We start from the raw sequence: 27,330 nt of genomic DNA on the forward strand, positions 1-27,330 counted from the left end.
AACCAAACTGCATGACACCTGGAACTTGGACTTCTAGCCTTCAAAACGGTGAGAGAAAAAAAAAAAGTCTATTGTCTAAGCCACCCAGTGTGTGCTATTTTGTTATGGAAGCTGTAGCGAACTGATACAGACATTGACGGAGGAAGGGACCCTGGAGGACATCTAGTCCATCCACCCTTAAGATTCTTGACTTCATCCATTCGTAGGTGTACAGCCCTCGTCTTTCCAATAGTCTGTTTTTCCGTGAACATTTCCTCTTTGAAGGTCACCTCCCCTTTACAGGATACCTATTTCATTTCAGGCAGCTTTGACTCATAGAAAGCTTTGTAGATTGAACAAAATCTTTGTCCAAATTCTGAAGGCAGCTCTGCGAGTGTGATATAACTTGCCGAATCAGAGAACTGGCATGATTTCTCTGCAGGCTGGGTTCCCTGGACAGCAGACCCTGAAGTGGAGTTTGGCATACAGGATGTTTACAAAGGAGAATCTTTGAGATCAATACCGGTAGAAAACAGGCGTGGGCAGAGGGAGACTTGGAGCTGCAGTCCAGGCTCAAGGACAGCCTGGGCCAACCCCCACGGGTCTCTAGAGCTAGAATGCTTTCCAGAGTTGTCCTGATTTCGGCTGAGATGGCCAGGTCTTCATCCCCTGGGTTTGATCCATCGCTGGATGTGGGCTGCACTGGGTATGGGTGAGAGGCAGCTCTCAGAAGCTGAGACAACTCCTGAGGCCGATAACCAGTATGCAGAAGAGCAAGTTCTCTGTCAGAGGTTAGTGTGTGGAATCTCTTATTTGAGGAAAAACAATGCGAGCCTGCCACGGAGCTTATTTATGAAGCAAACTCACAGAGCTATCTTGAGTGACTATCCCCAGGAATCACTATGCCCAACTGGAACTGGAGCTAGGTCACCAAATAATGTCCCCGGAGTCAGCACGGCCAGCAGTTGAGGCAACAAGACTTTCCTTGAAGGAGGTTCTGATAGCACATTTCTGTGTTCACTTATAACCCTGGTTTTATAAAGTATATTTTTACTAATGCAGCCACATATCACTACTGGCTTTTGATGACCATCCACTAAGCCACTTTATTCTTCACATAGTGTGCCTGAGCAGGGGTCCTGGAAGCCAAACAGCTACAAGACTGATTTTCTTAGAATAAAAATTTTTTTTTTTTTGTAACCTGTGCATGATTCTCCCTTTGTCCTCACCAAGGGCCCTCGCTCCCCATAACAGTCCATTTGCACAAGAATATTATTAGGCAATGACTTGGGGCCTTTGCATGGGGGACTGCAGTGGATTGATTTTTTTTAAATAAGAGATTTGTATTTGAAATAAATTTATTTATTTGAAATAAATTCCACTCGCGGAATGAGATTAGAAAGAATTTTCTTTCCCTGCAACATCAGGAGCCCTGTAAACAGCTGAGTGAAAGGGGCACGTTTTCAATGTATTCTGATGATGGTCAAAACCCTTCCTGACAGGTGAAGTGGTCAGCTCTCTGGAGGGCCCCCCATTAATCTGGTTTTATGGGAGCAAAAGGGACTGTGAAAGACAACATTCCTGCAGAAGTACCGTGTTTCCCCGAAAATAAGACCTATTCGGACCATCAGCTCTAATGCATCTTTTGGAGCAAAAATTAATATAAGAGTCAGACTTATATTATATTATGTTAGGTAAGACCCAGTCTTATAGTAAAATTAGACTGGGTCTTACATTAATTTTTGCTCCAAAAGACGCATTAGAGCTGATGGTCTGGCTAGGTCTTATTTTCGGGGAAACAGGGTTTCCCCGAATTGGAGCCAAACCAAAGGCTCCCAAACAGCATCAGCCAATGGGATGGAATGAGAACAAAGAAGGAATAAGACCGTGGGGTCCCACCGGCCTCTGTCCTCTACCCTGCACTTGGAGTTCAAGACATAGGGGTCTTTAAAAAACAAAACAACCCCATCCTAAATTTAAATCCTAAAGATTGCCCTACCTTGCCTCACCCTGCCCTCTCTTTTTCTTCTTTAAACAATAAGACGAAGTGAATCTAAATGGGCTTCGACCCTAAGATCATTTTCTCGTTGTCTGCAACCTTGATTGGTGGATAGGAGTGCAAACCACAGGTGAGTGTTTGGCAGTGCCCCTGCAGGGTGGGGCGGGACTGCCACCTAGACAGCTTCCCAGGTGGACCCCAGGCTGGAGGGAGAGGGGGCCAGAGAGACGAGGCTAGGAATAGAAAACGAGAATTCTCACTCAAGAGGCACAGAGGTGAACCTGGCTTGCACAATTGGAATAAGAAACCTTCTCCTTTTTATCCTAGTATTCCACAGAAGAACTGAAAAATCCTGTTGAAAATAATGTAGGGAACGGCAATACCATTAGAAGTGGGACTGGAAGAGTTAAGGAGGGCAGGACAGGAGAGGGTCTGTGTTCCATAGCAACCCCAGAACTCACATGGGGGCGGACTGCAGTCAACTCCTGCAGCTAAGACGACGCTCAGCGCAGTGAGGTCACAGAAAGACTGCTACGGAAGGGTCCCCAGGAGCACCACCTCTGGGCCTCTAGGGAAAGGAAATACAGGTGCTGGCCAAAGGCCTGCTGGCTGGTGAGCACCTGCATGAAGTTTCTGCAGACAGGTATTCCACCCCCTCACCCCCGCCCCCACCATACTGTCTCTCAGGGCTGCATTTTGTGATTTTTGTTCTTTTACCATTTCAATGTTCTCCGTTAGCATTTACTGTTATTTAAATTATTGATCCCTGAGTGTTTATGCCTTACCATGCTAGACTGAGTTGCAACTAGCTAGATGAGGGAAAAAAATGTACACATGCACACTCATCCACATGCATGATTTCTAAAATTCCATTATCTTGGATTGCTGTTTCCTGTATTGTTACTTGCATTTTCCTCTGACAGATTCAGGACGCTTTGCAGACGTGTAGGCAAACATGGCATTTCCGGTGCCCTGTATCTGGGTGTGCAGTGGCCAAGGGAGCTCTGGGGAGGGCACTTCCCAGCACACAGATGCTCAACATCCACGAGGAGTCTGGCATCTGTGCACACAGGCTGTGGCTCTGCAGGGACCGGCCTCGTCTGCTCCCTGACTCTCCTGTTCCCGCCCTTTTGCCAATTTATCACTCTCCACAGACAGGAAGACACCAGATGGATTTGGCCCACAGCTAACACTAATGCACTTCTATTTATGAAGAATCATTTTTAACAGAAAATGGGGTTTGCTGTCCTGAAGAGAAGGTCAGACAGAGAAGACGAAAGCTCTCATCACGAGACACTGGTCTCACGGATTGAAAACACAAAGGCGGAGGGGCTAACAGTTGTTGGTGAAAAGCAGTGACAATCGAGAGCTAAGCCTAGCAACACACCAAACTAAAAAGCCATCTTTTTATCACAAGAGGAGGAAATGAATAATTTAGTTTCGGCTAGGTGCAGCCAGCAATCTACTATCTGGAACAAGGCCTGAATAAAAACAAGAGGACGTCAGAGCTAATGCAAAATGGGTCTTACAGGCCAGATCTCATATTTGGGTTATGAGCTGGTGTGATCTGAAAACCATCAGCAAAATACAGGTCTGTGACTTTGCATCTTGAGTGTGATGGGCGCTATAGGTCATACAGCACACAGGTGAAGTAATCAATTAATTTTTTGTATGACACGCTCAGCTCTGATTCAAGTCTCACTTTTGTAAAAGATCACAACTAAGTTTAAATTCTAGAGACGCAGAGGTTTGAGCACCACAAAGGCCAACAAATTCTGGCCCCATTCTGCCCCTTTACAGACGCATGGCTCTCACAGCCGTGCTGATGCCATGTTGTCTGTTCACAGACCCAAAACAGTGCACGTGCTTAGGAAATCCAGAAAGGGGAGCCAAAAGCGGCTCCCCAGAGCTCCTCGTCTCTAATCTCTGCTTCTCTCCCCCCCGATGACCCTCTCCCTCTGGTCCTCAGCGTCTGTGCCACAAGACTGCCAGGTTTAGCAAGGAAAATAGAGGATATCCAATTAAATTCCAATTACATTTGAATTTCAGGTAGAGAAGTTCTTTTGTAGTATTAGTATGTCTCAGGCAATAACTGGGCAGGCTGCACGTGATCTGAGACACTGAGTGTGTACATAGGGTCTGCCAGGGAATCCCTCTGCCCTCTTACTGGGATTCCCCAGAACCCCTCACACAAGTACTGGTGCCTACACACCAACTTCCCTCGTACCTGTGGCTGACAGTGATCCAGGGTACTAAGCTGTAGGTACCAAAAGATCAGTAGGAGGAGGACGCAACGGCAACCCCAGGAGAAACGGCTATTTCCAGCTTCTTGTTTGTAGTGGAAAATCTTTCATTACCTCTGTTCATCTTGACTTTAAGGAAACTACTGAAACGCCTTGGATACCAGCTTCATTTCTGCCACCACAGAGACAACTAGACAGTGTCTACACTGCCTCCTTGTAATGCTAAAAGCACATGATTTTAAACAGCCAGGAAATGCTTACACACATCTGTTGTGTGGCTGGTCTCTCTTGATTTGCAGGGAATAGTACCTTCCCCAGGTCACCTTGGATACAGTGGCAGTCTCTTCCTTAAAAAGGGGCTTTGGGCACAGTGGGCGCGTCAAAGTCTATGGATCAGCCAGTCTATTCCACACCTCTTACTTCCATGTACAGCTTCAAAGAAACCCCGTCCAACATAATCCAACTATTACATGGACCCACCAAACACAGTCATGCAAGTCGTCTTTTCTCAGTGATGGAAAGTAGAGTACTTTTGGATAGTCAAAGAATCAGAGGATTTTAAAGTTATCTTAGAAATTACATGGACGAGGATACTGAAGTCCGAGAAGGGGGTGGGCAGCTAGTTAGTGTGATCTCACTCACCATCGGGATTCCCACTCCGGGGACTGCCTCCCGTCTTTGGCTCTTACGTACCCCCAAACTAACCTATATCTTGAGTCTTCTCTCCAGGGTTGACCATACTATTTCTGTCCCAGTAACTTAGTTTTTCCAATCAACAAAAAATGTGTGTGTGTGTGTGTGTGTGTGTGTGTGTGTGTGTGTGTGAAAAAAGCAGACTGGCTAGATTTACAGTCCCTATTGGGCCAAATCCTATCCAGACCAAAAGCTTAGGCAAAGATTTTTTTCTTCTTTGGTTTGCACAGATATTATCAACCCCCTTGGAAAATAAGAAGCAACCATTTAGGGGCTGTCGTCATTCCAGGGAATGATGTGAGCCTTCTCTGCTCCCTGAGTGCATATCTCCTTCCTGACCCTTGATCCAAGGCAATTAAGAAAAGCAATCAAATCACAAAACCTCACTTTTGATCAATGTATTCCGGCCAGAGAGAGATCGGGTTGTCCGTACAGAATATCTATAATTAGATTGGGTTTGGATTTTGGAGTGCTGCATCGTTTTAAATCACCATCTCAATTTTTCACAAGGAACTAGAGGGGATCAAAAAGCTGTGAACAGAACTAGGACTGCAATCAAGGCATTTTGAACGCATGACCTTATTACAACACTCTATTAAGCAGCTAGTTGAGTACTTAGACCTTGTGCAAAGGAGAAGTGGTAGTTGGAGGTTACCACACTTTTTTTCCTGGACCAATTAAACCACCACAGTGAAGTAAGGTATTCTGATACACATTAGGAATGTGTATCATATCATGAGATAATACCTTGAGATGTCATGAAGCTATGATTTTTAAAAGAACAATTTATTGAGGTGTAATTTATGTACATAACTGCATCTATGTAAAGTGTATGACTCAATGCATTTTGAATGATGTACATAGCCATGAAATTATGACTACAATCAAGATACATAATACTTTTATTAATCCCAAAAGTGGCCCCATGACTTTTGCATACCATCCTCTCACCATCCTTTGCCCCTCGGGGAGCTGCTGATCTGTTTCTGTCACTATGAATGAGTTTGCATTTTCTAACATTTTATAGAAAGGGAAATATACACTATGTACTCTTTTGTTTCTGGCTTCTTTCCCTCAGAATACTTATTTTCAGATTCATTCATGTCACTGTGTATCCGTAGTTGTTTTTTTTTTTTATCACTGAATAGGATTCTATTGTAATAGTGAGGGGCTCTAGGGTGCTTCCCAGGGATCAATCTGGGAGAACTGACAATATTAGCAATACTGAGTCTTCCAATCCCTGAACAGATTACATCTCTCCATTTATTTAGGTCTTCTTTTTTTCTTTTAGCAATGTTTTATAGATTTCGTTGTACAGGTTTTGCACATATTTTGTTAAATTTGTATTTTATGTTTTTGATGCTATTGTAAGTGAAATGAATTTTTATTCATTTATTCATGAAATTTTTTTAATTTCATATTTCAACTGTTCATTGTTAGTTTACAGGAAAACTTAAGATTTTTCTATATATTTTTTTAGTTTTATTGGGGAAGGGGAGCAGGACTTTAATGGGGGACAGTGTGTACTTCCAGGTCTTTTTCCAAGTCAAGTTGTCCTTTCAATCTTAGTTGTGGAGGGCGCAGCTCAGTTCCAGGTCCAGTTGCTGTTGTTAGTTGCAGGGGGCACAGCCCACCATCCCTTGAGGGAGTCGAGGAGTCGAACCAGCAACCTTGTGGTTGAGAGCCGACTGGCCCATGTGGGAATCGAACAGGCAGCCTTCGGAGTTAGGAGCATGGAGCTCCAACTGCCTGAGCCACCGGGCCAGCCTGATTTTTCTGTATATTGACCTTGCTTCTTGTGATCTTGCTAAACTCACTTCTTCTAATAGCATTTTATAGATTCCCTAGGATTTTCGTTATAAACAATCCTGTCATTTGCAGAAAGGTTTATTTCTTCCTTTCTATTCTGTATGTCTCCATTTCTTTTCCTTCTTATATAACATCCAGTACAGTATTGAGTAGAAGTGATTAGAGTGGACATTCTTGCCTTTTTCCTGACCTCAGGAAGTAGTATTGGGTCTTTCTCCATTAAGTATTTGATATTAGCTGTGGGTTTTCCAGAAATGCCCTTGATCAAGGTGAGGATGTTCACATCTAGTCCTAGTTTGCTTTGCTTTTAAAATGAATGGTGTATGAATTTTATGCATTCATTGGTATAATGTTTTTTTGTTGTTTGTTTGTTAAAATGGTGAATTACAGTGAATGATTTTTGAATGTTAAAGTAACATTGTATTCCTGGGAATAAATCTCACTGAAGGGTTTATTATCCTGTGTGCACATTGTTTGGTTGGACCTACTAATATTTGTTAAGGATTTTTATGGCTAAGTTCCTGAGTGATATGGGTCATTTGTTATCTTTTCTTATTGTCTTTGTCTGGTTTTGGTATGAGTAATATTGGTTTCATGAAATAAATTGGCAGGTATACTCTCCTTTCTGAAAGCGTGTTTTGTAGGATGGGAATTATTTCTTACTTAAATGATTGATAGCATTTACTGGGGAAGCATCTAGACCTGGAGAGTTGAGATGGGTTTTCAATTGTGCTATTCAGACTTTCAATTTTGAAGAAGGTTCTTGCTGAGCTCACCCCTGCTGGAAAGCCCACAAACTATTAATGCCACGAATGCTAACTAGACGTGAAAAGCAATAATTACTAGAATTTTAGCTGCGAGAAAAGATTGCTGTCTATCAAGTTGCTATTCAGGTGGCCTAGATAGAATTTTACTTACATTTGTAATAGTGCGTGACACCTCGTAGGAAAGGATGAGCTCAAGCTCCCACCCCCACAAGGATCATGAGCCTTGATTTCTTCACTTTTATTTCCCCTTCACAGACACATTTACCTCGCCAGACGCTAACTTCTTTAAGCCGGTACCGTTTCTTGTTTCTGGGGCCCCAGAACCCAGCTCAGTGCTAGGCACGCTGCAGGCATTCAAACATTTGTCAAAGTGCTGAGAGAGACAAACACTGATCATTGTTTTGAATGGACCTCAGGGCAGCAGACAAAAAGTTGAATTCTGGAGTAACTCTTAGAACCAGGGAGAAAAGATGCGCTTTGTTTAGCATACCTTTTCTCTCACAGCCTAAATTCAGGAAGACTTAAATTGTACTAGAAGTCCTGAAGGAAAGTTTTACCTCACTGTAACTTTGACAGGGTTAGTACATGAGGCTCAATAACATGTATCTTTGAGGTCATTAAAATAGCAGACAGCGGGCCGGCCCGGTGGCTAAGCGGTTAGAGCTCCATGCTCCTAACTCTGAAGGCTGCTGGTTCGATTCCCACTGGGACAGTGGACTCTCAACCACAAGGTTGCCAGTTCAACTCCTCGAGTTCCGCAAGGGATGGTGGGCTCCGGCCCCTGCAACTAAGATTGAACACAGCACCTTGAGCTGCCGCTAAGCTCCTGGATGGCTCAGTTGGTTGGAGTGCATCCTCTCAACCACAACGTTGCCGGTGCGCCCTCCACAACTAAGACTGAAAGGACAACAACTTGATTTGGAAAAAAGGCTTGGAAGTACACACTGTTCCCCAATAAAGTCCTGTTCCCCTTCCCCAATAAAATCTTAAAAAAAAAAAAAAAATAGCAGACAGTACTAGAATTTGTGCCATGAACACTGGATCACATCTACTCTTTTTGAGGACGGAGGCAACATGTTAGACTGGAAAGTATACTACCGTATTTGGGAGCTAAAAGATCCGGACTCGAAGGAATGTGTGTTTACTGATTTAAGCATCAAATAAATAAATGTGAAAACACTATTACACTGCAGAAAGAAGTATACAAGGACGGACTAATATTAATATTCATTGAGCCCACAGAAATGAAGTTATATGGGTCATGTCAGTAGGAACACAAAAAATTCACTGTCCCTAGATTTGGAGTAAATGCCACAAAGCCAGCTTCGGCAAAACAGGTTAATAGCTAAAGGATTTCTTTGTTCTCTTCTCACTTTCCTTCTCACTTCTCAGTTCCTACCGCTTCTCCATCCTCCCATCTCCCATCCGCCTACCACTCCAGCAATACCCAATCTATGCCTGTCCTTTCAAAATAAGGCCTATCTTCAAATTTCCAATCCTCTAGGCAGAATACATAAATTCACAGTTCAATAAACCTCCCAGAGGATTCTGATTTTTAAATCTAAAGGAATTTTTAGAGCAAACGCCAGTTTCTGTGTCAGGCAGGTAGGGGAGGTGTTTTAGGAACAGAGGGAGCCTTTACCAAGGTACCTATTAGACTTCCCCAAATAGAGAGCCATCTGCTTGTGGGGCCAGACCAGCTTCTGAAGGTGTTTTACTTTCACTGTAAAGCAATTTTTTTTCTCAGCGCCCTAGGTTCAAATAAACTCTCTGAGACACTTTGTTGGTGTAGACTTTAAATTACAAGGTTGGTCTGTTACCCTCAAATACAGTTCTTACGGAAGATTAGTTACAAACAGTTGTCAGTACTTTCGAATGACAGAAAGAATTACAGTATAGTAAAACTGGACGAATTTTTATGAGTGAGATAATAATTCTTTCATTACCAGATGTAATTACTCCAATTCATGCAATAAACGACGATTACATTTTTTTTTTTTAAGTTGCCCTAATTTTTCTAGTTGAGATTTTCATGCCTATTTTAAGTCAAGACATCAATATGCTCCTGAATTCCCCTCACCCTCCCTGGGAAGTGGTGAGAACATACATGATTCTCCTGAGAGTCAACTGGGCCTTTGAAGACCCAGGTATTATCTCACCCCTTTCATCTCAGTGTGAAGTTCCCTAAGAAATCTTCAGTTTCAGAAATAATGGCCCTGGTGGCCTTTAGAGAAATGTGACACTACAGATTATTTAGGGCTTCGAAAGTGACCTAAAAGAGAACAGGAGGGAAGTTTTGACTTATCTTGACCATAAAACTGGCAAAAATCAGCATCACCAAATCAAGAGGGTAAAACAGAAGAGGGTTACCTGTGGTGGGGATGCCCTCACAGTAGAGTTTGTGAATGTCTTTTATAGAACCACATAAGATAGTACCGTCAACATTTGACATATTTTACATACAATTTGAATACAAATTCTTAAAATTTATAATAGAACATTAAAATAATCTTCTAATAAAATCAGCCTTAAGTATAAGGAATCTAAATTTCAGTATTTGTACACTTCTAAATAAATATCTTTGATCTATAATCCTTGAAAATATTAGTTTATGGTGACATGATAGAGACAAATCAAACAGTATTGTAAGTGAAAATAAAACATCAATTTAAAAATAAACAAATCTAAAAACACAAGAACTGAAATTATAGACAAATCAATAGAATACTAAGTACATGGTAATTAAATATCTACATTGGGATAACTGAATGCATGCTCAATGACACCTTTCAACTTATATAAAAGCCCTTTAAAATTCATATAATCTAAATAAATAAGCAGCAACACAAAGAGGCACTGTACCAGCCAGTAACAACAGAAAGTAATTTCTCCCTTTTTCTTTAAAATGATCCTAACAGAAAAACATGAAATAATGATCACTTGCTAAAAAAACTGTAATTCACGTTTTTCTTTTTTCTTTTCTTTTTTTTTTTAAATGCTGCCTATGATATAAAAAGTGAAAGCAAGGCTTCCTAAATGTTAGGCCTTAGAAGAGAAAATGCCCCCTAACTGACAGATTTAAACAAAAACAGACATTTGCCTATTTAAGACATGAATGAATTTTCGCTCAATGACCCATAATAGGTCTAAATCGGTCCATGATATGAACACACCTTCAAACATCTGAATGCATGATCTGTTAATACTGAATCATATATGATGATTTAATTTCATTTGCCAAAGTATTCATTTTTTTTTCTTTTTTACATAAGACCAAAATTAAAACATCTAGAGCAGGAACTGATATTTATGTGTGTTCTTAGAGTCTCAGAACATAACAGGTGCTCAACGAGTGTTCGCTGAATTGTGTTGAGTCCAATGTTCATCATGCTTCAGGAAGCACTGAATCCACGATGAAACTGGTTGCGTGAGACTCAGAGGGAGCTCTTTAATTTTACCTCTCGTCAGGCCTGTGATTAATTTCTGGCTAGTTAATCAAGTTATTTGTCACAGATCTGTCATATAGTTTCTCACTTCAGGGCCAAGTTTTCTATCATTCACCTGTTCCACAGTTAAGCCTTCTTTGAAGATTTGTGCCTGCACGTCTATAGTCAAGTTAAAAGAATAAAAATAATTTTTGTTATTCTGCGTTGGGTATTTGCTTATGATTAACTGTCTAAAAACACATGTGCATTCACACACGCAAACACACACACACACACACACAACCGTTTCACAAATGGAGAACGGAACCTGGAAATAACGTACAAAGTCTGAATCACGTATCTCCCAAGGTTAACTAAAAAGAGACACTGAAACCATAGGTAACTCCTTTTGGTTTACACACAAACTTATTGCGTGATGCCTGGAAGCAATGTCTTTGGACAAACAAGTGTGAACCAAAAGTGTCCTTTAACCGTCAGCTTGCCAAGGAAGCTAAAAATGGTGCTGCTCCGACACTGCCCTGTTTAATTTTGCTCAGTGTAAGAGGCAGCAAGGAGGATATGGACCCGCTCCCCAAGGCCATTCCTTCCTTCTACAATGTTCAGATCAACATCTGCTTCACGACATGGATTATTCTAAGAGTTCCTCTGGACTGCCATTTAAAGTTGCTGTATTCGATGTCCATGGTTCCTCACTGGGGCTGTCCCCTTCGGGACACAACCATTATACAACTCCTAAAATAAAAGCTGTTTATGAGTTTCACTCTTTGATTCTCACTGCCAGCAGGCCTGTCCCTCTTGAATGCTGCTAGGAGAGGTAGATCCAGTGTTTAAGTTCTGCCATTCCCTGCAGTAACTTAGAGTAATAGAAGTCCACGTTGTCTGCAAAGTCCGTACAAACAGGGGACTCCATGTCACCAAAAGTGCAGTATAATGCAGTTCCTCCAACACTAAGGAAAACCGTAGCTATGCACAGCAAGACCAATAAAATACAGGAACCACCTCCAACTTCATCTGCAAATATGAGAACAGAGGAAAGTTATATTGACACAAAAGGGAAATCCTAGAATCCGCAGTCTTCCCACTGATGAAGATAACTAGGCGTTTCTATATTAGTCCTCTAGGAACAGGAGTCATTGACAGAAAGCTAGTGCACCGACTGAATGGTTCTACAAGGACCTACTTTTTAGAGTCACAAAGATACACGCTTGGAGAGTTTGTCAGTGCTCAATTGAAAACAATCTCATTTAGACAACAAATATGACCACTTTCATAAAAAAAGATGATGAAAGGCAGTACTTCTTTGATGTGCTCATAGCATTGTTTTAGAATATAAATTATAACCTCACTGTTATAATAACTTTGGAGTTCACATCATGGGACCCCTTAGATCAAAGTCAATTTGATATTAAACTAAAATTTGATATTAAAATAAAAAAATGACTGTGTAGGATCACTCTCGTATCTTAATAATTCTCCATTTTATTCTCATTTGTTTAGTGGAATAGTGAAGTTGTAGCTGGAACAGTAATTTCTTTATATTTTGCTTAATAACTCTTAATAACTCTGGACATTTGTTTTCAATACAAATGTCCACATCGGTCTTTCTATATTGAAAAAAACATAGAAAGTCTTAATGATCATTCACAGTTAAATAAGAAATATTTGGAAAAGACTAAAAAGTTTTATCATCAGCATGATGAGGGTATATCAAAACCTTCATGGAAGGTAATTTAGCAGTACCTATCAAAATTTTAAATTAATTTATCCTCCAGACTGGGATACTTTTGATAGTGAAAGTGTTAACTAAATAGAATGCTAGGACAACAGGTGTAAACCAGCACTGCCTCAGGCCAAACTGGTCCCTATCATTTAGCCCAGCAAATCCACTTTTAGGAATGAGCCCACAGATTCACACAACACACGATATCATATTTATAAGCATGTTCACGGCAGCAAAGCTTGCTATAACAAAAAGAGGTGAATAACTCGGTTATTGCAGTTACAATGAAATAGTTAAATAATGATGGAACATTCATATAATGGAATACTATGCAACTGTTTAACAGAATGAAGTAAATTTAGTATGTCCTCTCATCGGAAAATGTCCATGATTGACGGTTAAATGAAAAAGAAGTGACACTGACAGTATGTAATGAACCCATTTGTGTAAAAAAAAAGACACGTGTATGTGTCAGAGTGTATACACACACATATACATACATACTCGTATATACAGAATGTGTCTTGAAAGGATATTAAGAAAGACCCTTCAATCAGTACCTGGGGGAAACCCTCAAGGAAGGGTTGAAGAACCTACACTTTTTCATTTGATTACTGTTTGAGTTTTCTCATGACTAGCATATGTTACTTTGATGATAAAAAAAAATTTTATATTACCTAATATAAGCCAAATAGACTTTAGTTGGAAGATTTTACAGTAATGTGTGAATATATTCTTCCTGTGAAAATTCAAACACAAAAGTATCTAAGAGATTCTCCCTTTTTCTTCTACCCAATCATATTCCCCTCCCACCCCAGAGAGACACTATTAAATTTGGTGTGTTTCTGTCCCTATCAAACACATATAGTTTCAGGATTTTTATATAAAAATGGTTATGTAATCCTATTGTTCTGTGATTTGTAAATTCATAGTTTAATAGATTTTAATAGTTTATATGTATATATGCAAATATATTTTTATACAAATGAATAAACATGATCATATTCATGTTGTGTCTTTTGGGGCTTTTGACGTCAGTTTAGTATTTTCACCATCTTTTTTTTGGCACTGATTCCCTACCACCCCCTTATCTATGTTAACAATCTCGTTGATGTAGCTTTCCATATTTTTCTTCATAATCACATATTTATATACAAAAATTTAAATACAGTTTATTTAAAAACATCAAGTTTGTTTGTCTCATCTGTATGTGTTGAAACGGCTTAGAGCTGCGCTGTTTGATGTGGAAGCCACGAGGCATGTGTGTCTATTAAGCACACGTGAAGTGATTGGTTTAAGATGAGATGGCTACTAAGTAAAATAGGATTGTCAGTTCTAAATGCAGGGCTCCTCCTGGGAAGCACAATCCAGTGCCTATTAGTGCAAACAAAGAATTAAGCTATTTATCTGGAGAAGAGTGTGATAGTTCCAAGCAAGTAGCAGACGTACAAGGAGGAGTGGGAAAAGATTATTTCCAAGGCTCCTACCAGCTTTGTAATTGTGACAATTTGGAAACCTCTACACTTTATGTCATACTTAGAAAGCATATCTACATGTTTATCTACATCTACACTGTTATTTGAACAATGCAGTTCTATAAGCATGGGAAGCATACTGATAGGTTCTTGGCTCTATTTCCACTCACCCTTATTTACCTAGGCCTTAGGTAAACCTAACAACCACTTTAATTAAACAGAGGCCCAGGAGGAAAAAGTCAAACCACAGCAAGAGTGTCAAATTGCTGCTCTTAAGAGACATTTCTTACTACAGAGTCAAAAAGAAATCACTGAAGAGGATACACTTGTAATTCATAATTATTTTCCACACTTATAAAACAGGAGTATGAACTACCGCTGAAAAGACAAAAATAGCAGACTCACTAAAAACACCCTAAAAACCAAACGAAATGAGCTTTGAACACTGACGACTTATCTGTGGGATAGGAGGCCATAAGCTGTGTTTTACAACTTGCTCACTTATCTGAGCAAACGAAATGCTTAGGAAATATGTAAGAACCGATGATAGTTCAATTCTCTGTTTCTTTATAGAAGATAAAACAAGTAAATGCACATGTTCTTTTACAAATCCTGCGTTGTCATACATTCATTCATTCATTCAGGAAATACTGAGAGTCAGGCATGAGCAGTTTCTTTACCTTGATCTAAGGTATCGTCTATTTCTTGGAATCGTACTCTTCGCTTAGATGGTTTCTGTTGCATCTGGGCAGGGTGATCTCCTCCGGTATCATTCCTCTTCTTTAATATAGAGACCAACCCTTCAGCAGGAGCAACCTATCAGAGATGATAAGAACCATTTGTTAAATTATGGTGGGAAACATCAATGATACTTGACACATAATAGTAACAAGGTGAATTCAACTCAACGGGGAATTGAATTTCTATTAGAAGTTTGTTCAATTCCTGTTAAAAAATCACAGTCATCAAAATTTAACAGAATAATTCTTTCACTTCTGTGCAGGTGACTGCCAAACACACGTCTAAAACTCTTGAGTTTCTAAAACCCTGACTTGACCCCACAGCCACGCACATTGACACAGCGTGACGCAGCGTGCCATGGACCGGAAATCAGGCCTCCCGTAATTACTCTTCTTTTAGCCCCACTTCCCTGTTAAGTAATCTGTGAGAGGCTTAATTATTAGTGCTGAGTTTTGCTTTACAACAGAGGCGGATAATCTACCACTGCTTTTTTCATTCACCAAGAATTTTAAAGAAATGAACATGTCAGACTCAAAATACATTTGATAGCAACTTGTAACATCAAAATGGGTGTTGTCCGCAGTTTCTCTGAGAAACTATGCATTTATTAAAGAATGTTCTACTGCTCAGAATATTTTCAGGACTTCTCCTCTAGAATCTCTCTCAGAGCCAGTCTAGTAGGGTCATATTCCTTGGTGGTTTGCAGAGGTTGGCAGACCATGGTCAATAGACCGAAGGTCCTCTGCCTATTTTTGTAAATAAAATTTAATTGGAACACAGCCCATTCATCTACATATTGCGTATATGGCTACTTTTGGGCTACAATGGCAGAACTGAATAGTTGCAACAGACCATAAAGTCTAAAATACTTACTATTTGGCCCTTCCTAGAAAAAGTTTGCTGTCTAGTATCTCTTCAGCCCCCCACCTCCTGCCCTTCCTATGCTACCCTCTGGTTCTCACTTAGGACCCCTTTCTCTTGCCTCTGCCCCACCCCTTATTTAGGAACAAAGACAAAACCAAAAGCTCTTGCCATTTCGGAGTTAAGATTCCTAAGTATAGGGAGAAAGTGAAGAGGATCCGTTGTTAGAGCCAGGCTGGGAAGCAGGAGGCCTGTCCAAGGGCCCCCTACGCAGTTGATTCACAGAAGTTAACCTGTGTGTTGCTGGCCTGGACAGGCTGTAGGTGATGACACAGGTGGGCATTGTGGGCCTAACACTGTAGGTATCAGTGACTGGCTGCTATCAGATCACTGTGCTGAGGCCTGCTTGTAAGGTCATTTAGCTGATCAATGGCAGAAAATACTTAATATAATTTCCAGTTCCAGCCAGTTAGCTTATCTCTGATAATGTGCTATGTATAAATATTACAGATGCTATTAGTTCCTTTTATAACTCAAGGCTTTTAGGGCCAAATAACTCCATAGAGTCTTCTACTGGTCTTCCTTAACCATAGAAACCATTATCTCAGGGAAAAAAAAATCAATATGGTAGCAATTTATTCTTTTTATAGGAAAAATGTATTTCAGATGAGGTCCTTCTGAGAAAACTAAAGTACTTTAGTGACATTAAAATGGAAAGTACAAGAATGCAAAGGGACAGCCTTTCAAATCTTGCTTTAGAAAGCAAAAACACTAAAAATCCCCTTCACACAACAAACAAAAATGATTTTACAAGCATCCTGCTGAAACTGAGAAGGAAAGAATTCCTAATGACTTCCTTAACAGCAAGAGATGGAAAATCAAACTTAATTTACTGAATATACTATTACTATAGATAGTTTTTATTTTTAGCAAATGTAAAAAAATGAGGTTTTCATAAACTATTTTCTCCATAAAATAAAGCTGTACACTTACCAACAGTGAATTCACATACCACAGCTATTTTCAAATTGCTTTAACTACTTAGAATAAATAATCCTATTAAGAATAGCTCCGAGGATAAGCTCCAGCGTGGCATTGCGGTCAACTATGTATCTTGGTCGATATGAACTTTGAATCTACACAGACAGACCCAAGTCATAAATCAAAAGACATTGCAAACATGAATAAATGGATGTTGAAAGACTGAGAACAACTTTGGAAATCATCTAGAAAGATACAGAATGTGCTTCCAAGACCTAAAGCCAGTTCTAGCGCAGCAGCTGTGAGGCCCCTACCTTAGCTCCTGCTTGGCCTACTCTGGGGTGTTTGGCTCTCAGTGTTACGCAGTTAAGGGATACAGGCTTTCCCAAGTGACCCCACTTTATTTGCTATGGGTGGGAATAAACTTTGGCAACTTTTTGAAAGAGGGACAAAGAATACAAGAAATTACAGTTAGGTGGGATGGGCCAACATTTTGACATCCTCTCCCACCAACCCTTAATGCTTGCCTAATAATCTAACCATGCCCTCTATTTTCTTCTTTATCTCCCACCAAAACCTTTTGTTTCACCAGGTCCTGCCCCAGTGTCTGAAGTAAAGTATGCTCCTTTCCATTATTTCCTTTCAGCCTTGCTCAGGGATCTTTTCCAAGTTTCTCAGTTTCTTTTCTAACTGCCCTCTGGTCCTATAGTCTATTGATGGAGAAGAGGGATGCTTTGACCAAGCTTACACATAGGAGATGTAAACCAAGGCAGAAGCTCTTAGAAGACAAGTGGAAAGGGGCCTTTTTGTTCTGGCAAGAGTTTTGGACAGAGGCCTTAGCAACTACTCCCAGGACAGAAATTCCTCTTTACCACACCAAGGCAGTCAAACAGAAAGAGCTTAAGAAATGATTTTGGTAGAGTTTTCCTTAATTCTACAGTAGAAGGGAAGTAAGCCCAAACAAGGTCACAGTCTTAGTTTGGGATTTCACTCAAAAGACTGCCGAGTGTTTCAGAGTAGGTTGGGGAGTTAATTTAGGGCGCATAGAAATGTGTCTCCTCCAAACTACTCCAAAAAAAATTTCTATTCCCCCCGCTTTTAACCATAATGTTGATGTTAAATGGTTAAGAATGTTAAAATCTCAAAAGCAAAATAGATTTAAAAACTGAATTTAGTTTCCCACTTCAATTACCGAATTCCTTTGCTACCCAAACAAAATATACCAAGCCCTTGTTTCATAAACTAAATAAAAGAATGTCTAAGCTGTAATTAATGTAATTGTTACTGGTGGCCCTCTATGAAAAGGGCAGAATTCAACAACAACAAAGCATCCATCTGGCCTAGTCCTGTATGTTTGCAAATAATCAGTTCTTCCGCCCTTTCTCTCAAACACCAACAATCATCTTAAATAGCAATTTAAGAATGAACCAGTTGTAAAAACAAAATTATTTTACAATTCTACAGTAAATCCTATTGTGACAAGGAAAACATTCAGAGGTCTTATTGTTAGGACTGCCTCCTCACGAAATTAAAGAAAATAGATACCAAATAATATTCTTTGAATGATGTAGGCTTTACTCAATCCAGAACCTCAAGGTGGGTAGATTTTGAACACGAACACATGCTTGGTTCCCAACTAACCTGAGAATGAACATTCATAAATCATAGTAGCATATTACACATGATGTAAAAGCCAGCAATCTCATTCTGGAAAAGCACGTGTGAAATTCACTATTCTTCACTGAAAAACCAGCCGATGTTCGCTGCCTGCTCCTTTAGATTTGGGTTCCATAATAAAAACCATAACTTAGTGAATCTATATACTTTTGGTAAAGACATTTACATAATGTCATATTTAACCTTGATGAGTCTCTTACAGAGGCATTATCCATTTTACAGATGAAGGCGGCAAGCTTAGAGAGCTTAAATAACATGCTTAAACTTGCAGCACAAGTACTGGCAGAGCTTGAATATGAACTCAAGATTAAACCTCCTGCCATTTCCCTAATGTGGAAAGATCTTATTTTCTACGACTATTAATATTTTGCTTATTCTGTCTGACTTATTTCGCTCAGCCTGATATTCTCAAGATCCATCAATGTGGTCGCAAATGGCAGTATTTCATCTGTGATGGAAAAGGACAGAATTATATGATTTCACCCATATGTGGGATGTAAAACAGAAAGCAACAAATGAAAGAGCAAAACAAACAAACAAACAAACAAAAAAACTCACTGACACAGACAACAGGATAGTGGGTACCAGAGGGGAATGGGGTTGGGGGAGGGACACGAGGGTAAAATGGGGTCAAATGTATGGAGATGGAAGGAGACTAAACTTTAGGTGATATTCAGATGATGTATTATAATATTGTTTACTTGAAACTTACATAATCTTATTAACCAATGTCAGCCCAATAAATCTAATAAAAAATTTTTGCTTAGTGTCATGTTATAATATATTAAACCTAATTAAGTTTCTTTTGTCTTTCCAAAGTAGTATATATCTCTAGGAACAAATCCTTATCGTACACATCACCTCAACTAAAAGACACTTAAACTAATGGCTAAATCTGTCACTAGAGAGTCACGGGGGAGGAGAAGGTTAGACGAAATATCTTTTGTGTCATTCACTTAATCTGGAAGGGGATTAATGTCATGGCTACCAGTATAGCAAATTAATAGAACAAGTCACAGCCGGAGCAGGCGGAGGCCTATATGGAGGAAAGCCATCTTCCAGAAAGAAGATGGTGGATCTCCACCGTGCTGCCTCTTAGAACGCTGTGATATGGAGAGAGTGAAAAAGAAAAAAACCCACCAAAACAAATGATGATGAAGTACGTTAATGCTGAAATTTTATAAGATTCATTTAAAAAGCAAAAAGGACATTTTAAACATAAAAATAGGACTTTTATAATGTATTGCAGTTTCTAGATTAGGCACTACCTCGTGGTTTTGTAATTTGTTTTGGTTTGCTTAAAAGGACAAGCTAATAAGTATAAAATAGGAAAAGAAATGGTAAGAATGTGAAGATACTGTTCCACTTTGTAACCCCCAGTAAAGTGTGTAAATAGGAAGATTTACTACTACCTGAATGCTTTCCTTCACTACTTCTCACCCGAATAACTGCAATACCCTGATTGGCCTCCTCTCTTTGGCCCCTTCCTCCCTACATTCCAGTCTCCACAGAGCAGCCAGGAAGCGAATCACGTCTCATCTGCTCAGCCTCATGGCTTTCCACCACCGTGAGAATATCATTCCAGTTCCTTAGCCTGGCCTGACGAGGCCCTGTTGGAAGTAGCTCCAGCTTGCCTTTTCCACCTAGACCTCCCCGTTCTTCCCCTTCTTCACTGTGGAACGTTCCCTCTGTGCTGGGCGTCCCGCTGGCCCTCCCACTGCCGTCCCCAACACCCTGGAGAAAGGAGCCTGTTCCTCCACCCCACCCACCCGTTCAGTCTCTCTACACCCCCTCCCTGAGAGGTCTTCATAGCTTTACCAATCTCTGAACCATTCTGCTTGTTTTCATGTGAGCTTGTTCATTATGTGTCTCTCTCACTAGAGCAGGAGCCTCACGAGAACAGACTTGATCTGTGTTCACTAGTGTTCCCCCAGTTTTCAGACTATAGCAGGTGCTCAGTAAACATGCCACAGAGTACAGGAACACACGGATGAGCAATGTGCATATAGACAGCACCTAACCTATACTTATTTGAGTAACACAGCTTTTCCCCTTAAATAATAAAAACTAAATCTGTCCTTAAAGGTAATTTATTTTTCAAAGTCAACTCAGTAAAAAGAAAAAAAGTTTTACTGTGCAGAGGTGGCTGTATAGTCTGTGTTGGCTTTATAGAGACTACAAAACGGTATTCAACTGGATCCCTACGCGTAAGGAGTTTGCAATTTAGTGCAGAAAGCATGTGGGTGTACTCGTGCGCGTCCTATAACAAGGGAAGGTTACATCTAGAGGACTTTGGGAGGAATGATGCTCAAGCCCCTCCCTCATTTGAAGCTCAGAGGAGCAGTCTGAATGGAATAAACATTACAGACTTCAGCGACCAAAGAATAATGGCAGCAGTTACCATTTACTAGATATTGACCATGAGCCAGGCACTGCATTTGGCACTCTACATGCTGAAAAGGCACGACCTAGATCTGCAGGATTGGAGGAAATAAATGTGTGCAAAGGAGGTTCCTCACTCCAGAGCGGAGTAACAGAGATGCTAAAGAACAGAAGAGATAATATGCAAGGTGTATTTGGGGGACAGCGAGGAAGCCAGTCTGACTACAGTACAGGCTGAGAACAGAGGACGCGTAGGAGAGGAGGTTGGAACGGTGAGTGGGCCAGATTACCAAGGGTCCTGAATACCAAGCCAAAATACAGCCTTTACCCCGGAGCCAAAAAGACTCAGGGGAAGAGACTGAGAAGGCAAGAAATATTTTATAGCGGAAGTTTAAACAGTCTATGTGTTAGCCCTAGGTCCTCAGGTGGGTTTGCTTTCATCGGTAGTGTTGTAAAACGCTGAGTACCTCTAGACATGGCAGTGGGGACCTTCCCCTTATCACTCTACAGCAAGGTCATCTCATTTACTTTCATTACCCGACTGGCCCCTTTGGCTATCAGTTTGAGATCCCAAGTTTATCCAGTGCTAATGGAAGACCATTTGGAGTGGGAGAAGATTATATGACGATGGGAAAACTTATTCGGCAGCTGTTGCAAAAGTCCAGGAAGAGGCAGTAAAGGTGTACGTTAATAGAATAATTAAAATGGAAAAGGAACTGGGTGCAAGAGACATGACAGTCCAGAGAAACTTTAATTAATTAGGAAATTGAGAGGGCAGGATAAAGAAAGGCAAAGGTGAGACCATTTGGCACAAAGAAAAGATAGCTAATCCGTGGATTATCCTATGGGACTTTTTAGACACTTACGTAAATCTCAGGTCAACTGTTTTCCATGAACCCTCTTGTGTTACTGGAAGACTGCATTTCCTGTATTGGAAAATGGACTTCGGCTCCCTGCCAAAGAGCCATTCTGGGCAGAACAGCCATGACTGCTGTTTCTACGACCGTCCTTTGTCTGACATTCATAGAACAGCTACTTACATGATTCTATAAAACACTACTGTTTAGTCCTTGCCTCCCATCTTGGTAAGGGCATCCCATGGTGGCAGGTCTTAACGTAACTTAACTTCCCCGATCTCAGAGATCTAGCTAGAGATAGAGACGAAGACTCCACAGAAGTCACTTCGAATTAGACAGCTTCTTTGAAGACAAACCGAACAGCGATTCTGGGTTGTCATCTTTCCCCATCAGAAAGTTCTGGGTTATGTCCTCCCCTATTTTGTTTCCTGTGAAGGAGGGAGACCTGAAGATATGTCCAAGGAAATGTTGCCAATTTAGACTGATGGCAGGGAACACAGTTTGCCCTCTTTTAGATTAAAAGCCTTCTAAAGACCCAAGCAGTAATAAAGCGGCTACCTCCTCAGCTATTACACTATAAATTATTTCTAAAAATGGAAAAATTACTTGAACCTGAAGCATATAATATAGTTTTCTGAACATGAAATGTCCGCAAATAGATTACATGTGTATACATTAATGAAGAAAATGAATGGTTTATCTCCATATGGCATATCATGTGGCTAGAATCTGCTCACAAGGGGCTCTCTGAATTGTATGATTGACACTTTGAATTTGTATAGCATACTTCTTCTCTCAGGTTTTGATGCTAGGAACAGCAAAAGAGTTTAAAAGAAGACATCCAGGTTCTAGAACCCAGCAAGTCAATCATTTATTGGCATTACCAGGTTCCTCAGTAAAGGGGGGTTGGGTTCTGATATCAAAAACAATTCCAGCAAAACGAGTGGTGTGGCAGCAGAGCACCCCCAGAGGCCAGGAACTTATTCAGATACCTCCCTGTGTCCTCAGCACCTGACACAGGAAGGGTTGCTCCAGAAGGCAGGAAACAATGTTTGCATTAAAAAAAAAAAAAAAAAAAAAAGGTTCACACTTACAAGCAAGCCTATGGTAACCTGGACATTTTCCTTGGCCCCACACCTCATTCTTAAGGTATAAATATATTTTTCAGGATGGAGAGGGAAGTATTCAGAAACAGTCTGTTTAGCATTACTATAGGAAAGTAAATTAATTTTGTAAATCTTATGTAGCTTTTGGGGGTTCTTAAAACAGCACAGCTTAACAGACTAATAGAATTATTGGAAAGGGGACTATCACGTATAAAAAGTACCTTCACAGAAAAGACAACTTTAACATGCAAATACACGTAGTTTCCACCACGAGGTGTTATCTAGTATGAAAAAGTGAAATTCTGAGTTTGAGGAAGGGATATTCCATGTAGTTGTAGGACAGCGTTAGTTCAGCAGTAATGCCTCACCAGGAAATGTTCTGTAAGACAAGGAGACTCAACAGCAGCATTCTGATTGATGCCTCTTCACAGTTTCCACTTAAAAAGCTAAAACTAGACCATGCTTTTTTCCCCATAAGGTCAACTGAATTACTGGTGTGAAAAGAAGCAATCAGATAATGGTAATCCTTTTAGCATTACAGCTACATTTGAATATGAGTGTGGCCCTGGTTTCGGTCACTTCCCGCACCAGAGGTCTGGTAGAAATGAACAAGAGGAGGAACACTGGGTACAGCGCTGTACTATTAGCTTTATTTATTTTAATTTTTACTATTTTTAAAAGTTGTGGTAAAGTATATATATAACATAAAATTGCCACTTCAACCATTCTTAAATGTACCATTCAGTGGCATTAATTACATTCAGAGGGCTGAACTACCATTACCCGTATCTATTTCTAGAACGTTCATTACCCCAAACAGAAATGCTGCACTTATTAAGCACTATTAAATAATCTTAAGAAAAAATTAAGAAGAAAAGTCCTGGTTGATGGACAGTTGACTATAAGTCAATTCCTTCAATAAAGGAAACTAGTACTCCAACAGTTACCATTATCTTAGAAAGCTGTCACAGGGTTCTATTTTTATGTTTATTTTTTTGTCTACTTTGGCTTTGTTACTTTTCCACTTTCCACTTGAAGTTTTTTTCAGTGATTTTACAGAATCAGAAAACATTGGGTATAAACAGGACTTAAAAGCTAACTTGGGAAAAAAAAGAAGATAAAGAAGAAAGGTAGTTAGTATCCTAATTTTCAGAGGAGAACACAGGAAACAGACTGAGAGGTAAATAGTAACTCCATAAGGTGGGCAACTGGTGGGGTCCGTATTTGAACTAAGGCTACCAGACTCTGCTCCTTCCACTGTATCAGGCTGCCTCCCTCAGGGGCTATCGTTTTGGTCCGGCTTTCATCTTTTCTTACGGAACTTTAAAAAATTGCATTATCAAACAAAGGAGAATGGTCATCTCGATCCTCTCCTCCTCACTTTTTTTTTTTTTGTTAGCCTCATTACTGATTACAGAAACTTTGAATTATTTATGTTTGTTTTAGTGTAGTAAGTATTGTTTGTTCAAATCTAGACCTTATAAATACTGTAAGAAAGAGAATCCCCCCATACACAATTTAATGGCTTAAAAATCCACCCAGTATCTCCTAGTCTTACTGTATTTTAAAATGTTTCCTTCTTTCTGTTATACTGTTTTAAAGAATTAAAAATATATTAAGAGGAAGAAACAGAGAGTATATATTATATTTTATCTTAGATGTATGAGAAGAAAAAATGAGATTCCTAATAAGAATATGACTAATCTTGTCTTGATCGTAACCCCTAGAACTTCCAAATGAAAGTCACAAGAATATAAAAACTGGTGTTCATGACGCAAACTGTACCTGAAGGCATACAATATAAGTTCTGGAAGCATAAACACAATGATAAAAATAAATAAAACTTAAATAAAACTACTAATGATTAACAGTATACATTAAAATTTTCCCTCATGTTTGAGACCAGGGAAAATTTATAAAAACACGGTGATACTTAACATACTTGTACACGTGCTTTTTTTACTCTTAATAGTATTTATAGCAAATCTCAAATTTACCTCTGCAATCTCTATCCTTTTTGCAAGATCATCGAGAGAGAGACAGCTGTCATCGGAAGGCAGGTTCTCCTGGAGAGTATAGGATGCTTCATCAGGAGAAAGATCCTGAAGGAGATCTGAGTCTTCCTCTTCACATGAAACGGACTCTTCAGTATCTTTTAAGCATCCTTCTAAAAGGCTGTGCAAATAGTCTTCTGTTTCTTTATTGACGCGTTCCTCCTTACCTCCCTTTTCCTCTGGGGCCATAGACACCTCTGGAAGCGCTGTACTTAAGTCAGAGACTTTATTATTTTCACGAAGTACACTCGCAGAGCCCTTGGGGTCAGTCTGCCCCTGCGGTGATTTTCCATCAGTGCCCGTGAGATCAGGTTGCTGCAGCTCATCTAATTCATTGTTCTCAAGTTGGTCTGTGGGCAACGCCTCAGCAGCATCCTGAAGTGGCAACTGGAGTTCCTTTCTTTGAGTCTGTGAACATTTACCCTCAGAAATCAAGGCAGGAGGTATATGATCAGGGCCCGGTAAAATCAACGGCTCAGTCGTTGACTCGCTGGAAAATAACACCTCAGGGTCTTGCGCAGCGCCCTCTAATTCGGTCACACCTTGGCAGACCCCTGTGTGAGCCAGCTGCAGGCAGCCGCCACCCTCACAAGCATTCTCTGAAGAGTGTGGCTCCCCAGACCTGCTGCTCCCCGCTGTCTCGGAGGGCTGGGCGTGGAGCTCCCTGGTGGCTTCAGCGCTGCCGAGTGGCTCCGCCGTGTGGCCCCTCCCTGCAGTTACCAGAAGGCTGGGGGGGTCGGCCTGGCCGGCCATCTGATTACAGCAGGGATTGCTCTCGGGAGTCTCCTCTTTACGTTGGCTCTCTTTACTTGGTTCCAGGCCAAGACAAGTTTCGCTCTCTGAAGACAAAGAAAAACAAGTTGTTTTAAGATTCAGAACAACACTTTGTACAGGAGGGAATGGAAAGGACACAAGAATAATGTGTGTGACACAATAACCTAACCCTCTGAAATGATGTATTATTTCTCCTCCTCTAGCTGCCAGTTACAATGCAACACACTTCTGGGGCAATTCAATATGCAAATGTTTACCTGACTCTGGCTTTGTAAATATTATTCACACTGACCTACACTATTACTGAGACATTTTCCTTTCTCACTTACACTTTATTGTCCTTGGTGCTGAGAGTTCACTTATTATTTCATTAAAAAATATCTCTGCTTATGTATCTCTGAACTCTGACCGATGTACAAGTATGGCATATGCACCAACAGATAATTTATCCATTTGAAAACATACCCTTCTTGAGCTCTCCAGGCCTGCTACACAGACATTGTCCTAGAATGTTCCTTTCTGATGAGCCTAGTAATTCCCTTTGCCTATGTTTGGAAACCTTGTTTTCTGAACCCCAGGTTTCCTCTTTGGTTATTCTCTCTTGGTGGAATATTTTTAAAGAGAAGGTACATGGAAATTGAACTTTTTAAGACTGTTCACATCTGAAAGTCTTTATTCCTTCACCCCCTAAAAATCAAGTTTGGTTTTCTAGGTTAGAAATCCTTTTTCTGTCAATTTTGAAGGCAATGCTGTATTGTGTCTAACTCCCACTAGGGATGTAGAGTCTCTTACCATTCTGAATACCAACTCCTTGTAACCTACAGTTTCTTCCTGGAAGACTTACATTCTTTTCTTTTCATCTGGTGTCCTGAAACTTCAAGTTTCTCATTCTTTGTGTTGGGTACTTGGTGGGACTTTCAATCTGGAAACTCAGGACCATCAATTCTGGGGAATTTTCTTGGGGCTCATGGACTGACCATCTATACCTTTCCATCTTATTGAGAGACTGACTCTATTTCATCTTTCAATTATTCTAATTATTTTTTTATTTTGGCCATCACATTTTTTAATTTCTATGAACTTTTTCTTTAATTCTCTGAATGTGCCTTTATCAGCATCTTACTCTTATTTTCATACAAATGATATTTTCTCTAAGCTCTGTGATAATATTCATTAATTTCTAAAAAGTTTTCATCTGTCCTCTGCACTGTTTCCTTTGAATTTCTTCTGGTTTGTGTGTCTGATTTGGTCTGCATCTTTTTTACCTGAGGTTTTCTTAAATGAGGAAACAAGCAACTCTGTGGTGAAAAGCAAGCCTTCTCCAGGAATAATTCTCAGTGTGGGACAAAGAGGGGCTGGGCCTTTGTTGAAAGGCCTTTAATGTGGTATCTGGAGGTTTGAGACCGGTAGCTGGTTTCCCAAAGAGGAAGAAAGAGATGTAGCTGCCACAGTTCTAGATGCTAAATGCAGAGCAGGCTCAGGTCTCACCATTCAGTCCATAATATTTTCATTCAATCCTCATTTTCTATATAATATTTCTTTCTTCAGTTGTGCCAGATCCCTTAGTCCACAATTCCAACAACTCATGTTCTCTAAAAAATAAACCTTCAGCCTCCTGCTTGGTAGAGAGGGAATATAAAGCCGTCCCGAATACTCTTCCAGTCTCCTTTCTAGTCCAACCTTATGTCCTTGACTTTAGACATACCCTCTGGGCCTCCAATTCCCAACCTTTCCAGTGCAGAGCCAACATTTTCCCTGTAGACACT

The 27,330-nt window shown here is 40.2% G+C and overlaps 1 protein-coding gene across 3 annotated transcripts in view; it reads right to left on the reverse strand.

Annotated features, from left to right (window-relative positions):
- Positions 1-8,485: 8,485 nt before the first annotated feature.
- Positions 8,486-27,330, reverse strand: part of CNST (consortin, connexin sorting protein) — a 75,754-nt gene continuing 56,909 nt past the window's right edge. For 2 of the 3 annotated variants that reach the window (XM_033099881.1, XM_033099882.1), the window contains 3 exons: positions 24,734-25,629; positions 14,812-14,947; positions 8,486-11,947 (listed from right to left, as the gene is read on the reverse strand). In XM_033099881.1, coding sequence (XP_032955772.1) covers positions 11,742-11,947; positions 14,812-14,947; positions 24,734-25,629 — 1,238 coding nt within the window. In that variant the 3' untranslated portion in view covers positions 8,486-11,741. The remainder of the gene's footprint in view (positions 11,948-14,811; positions 14,948-24,733; positions 25,630-27,330) is intronic. The other variant, XM_033099880.1, reaches the window with a different exon arrangement.

This window comes from Rhinolophus ferrumequinum, chromosome 27 (genome assembly GCF_004115265.2).
Source record: "Rhinolophus ferrumequinum isolate MPI-CBG mRhiFer1 chromosome 27, mRhiFer1_v1.p, whole genome shotgun sequence".
Classification (NCBI taxonomy): domain Eukaryota; kingdom Metazoa; phylum Chordata; class Mammalia; order Chiroptera; family Rhinolophidae; genus Rhinolophus; species Rhinolophus ferrumequinum.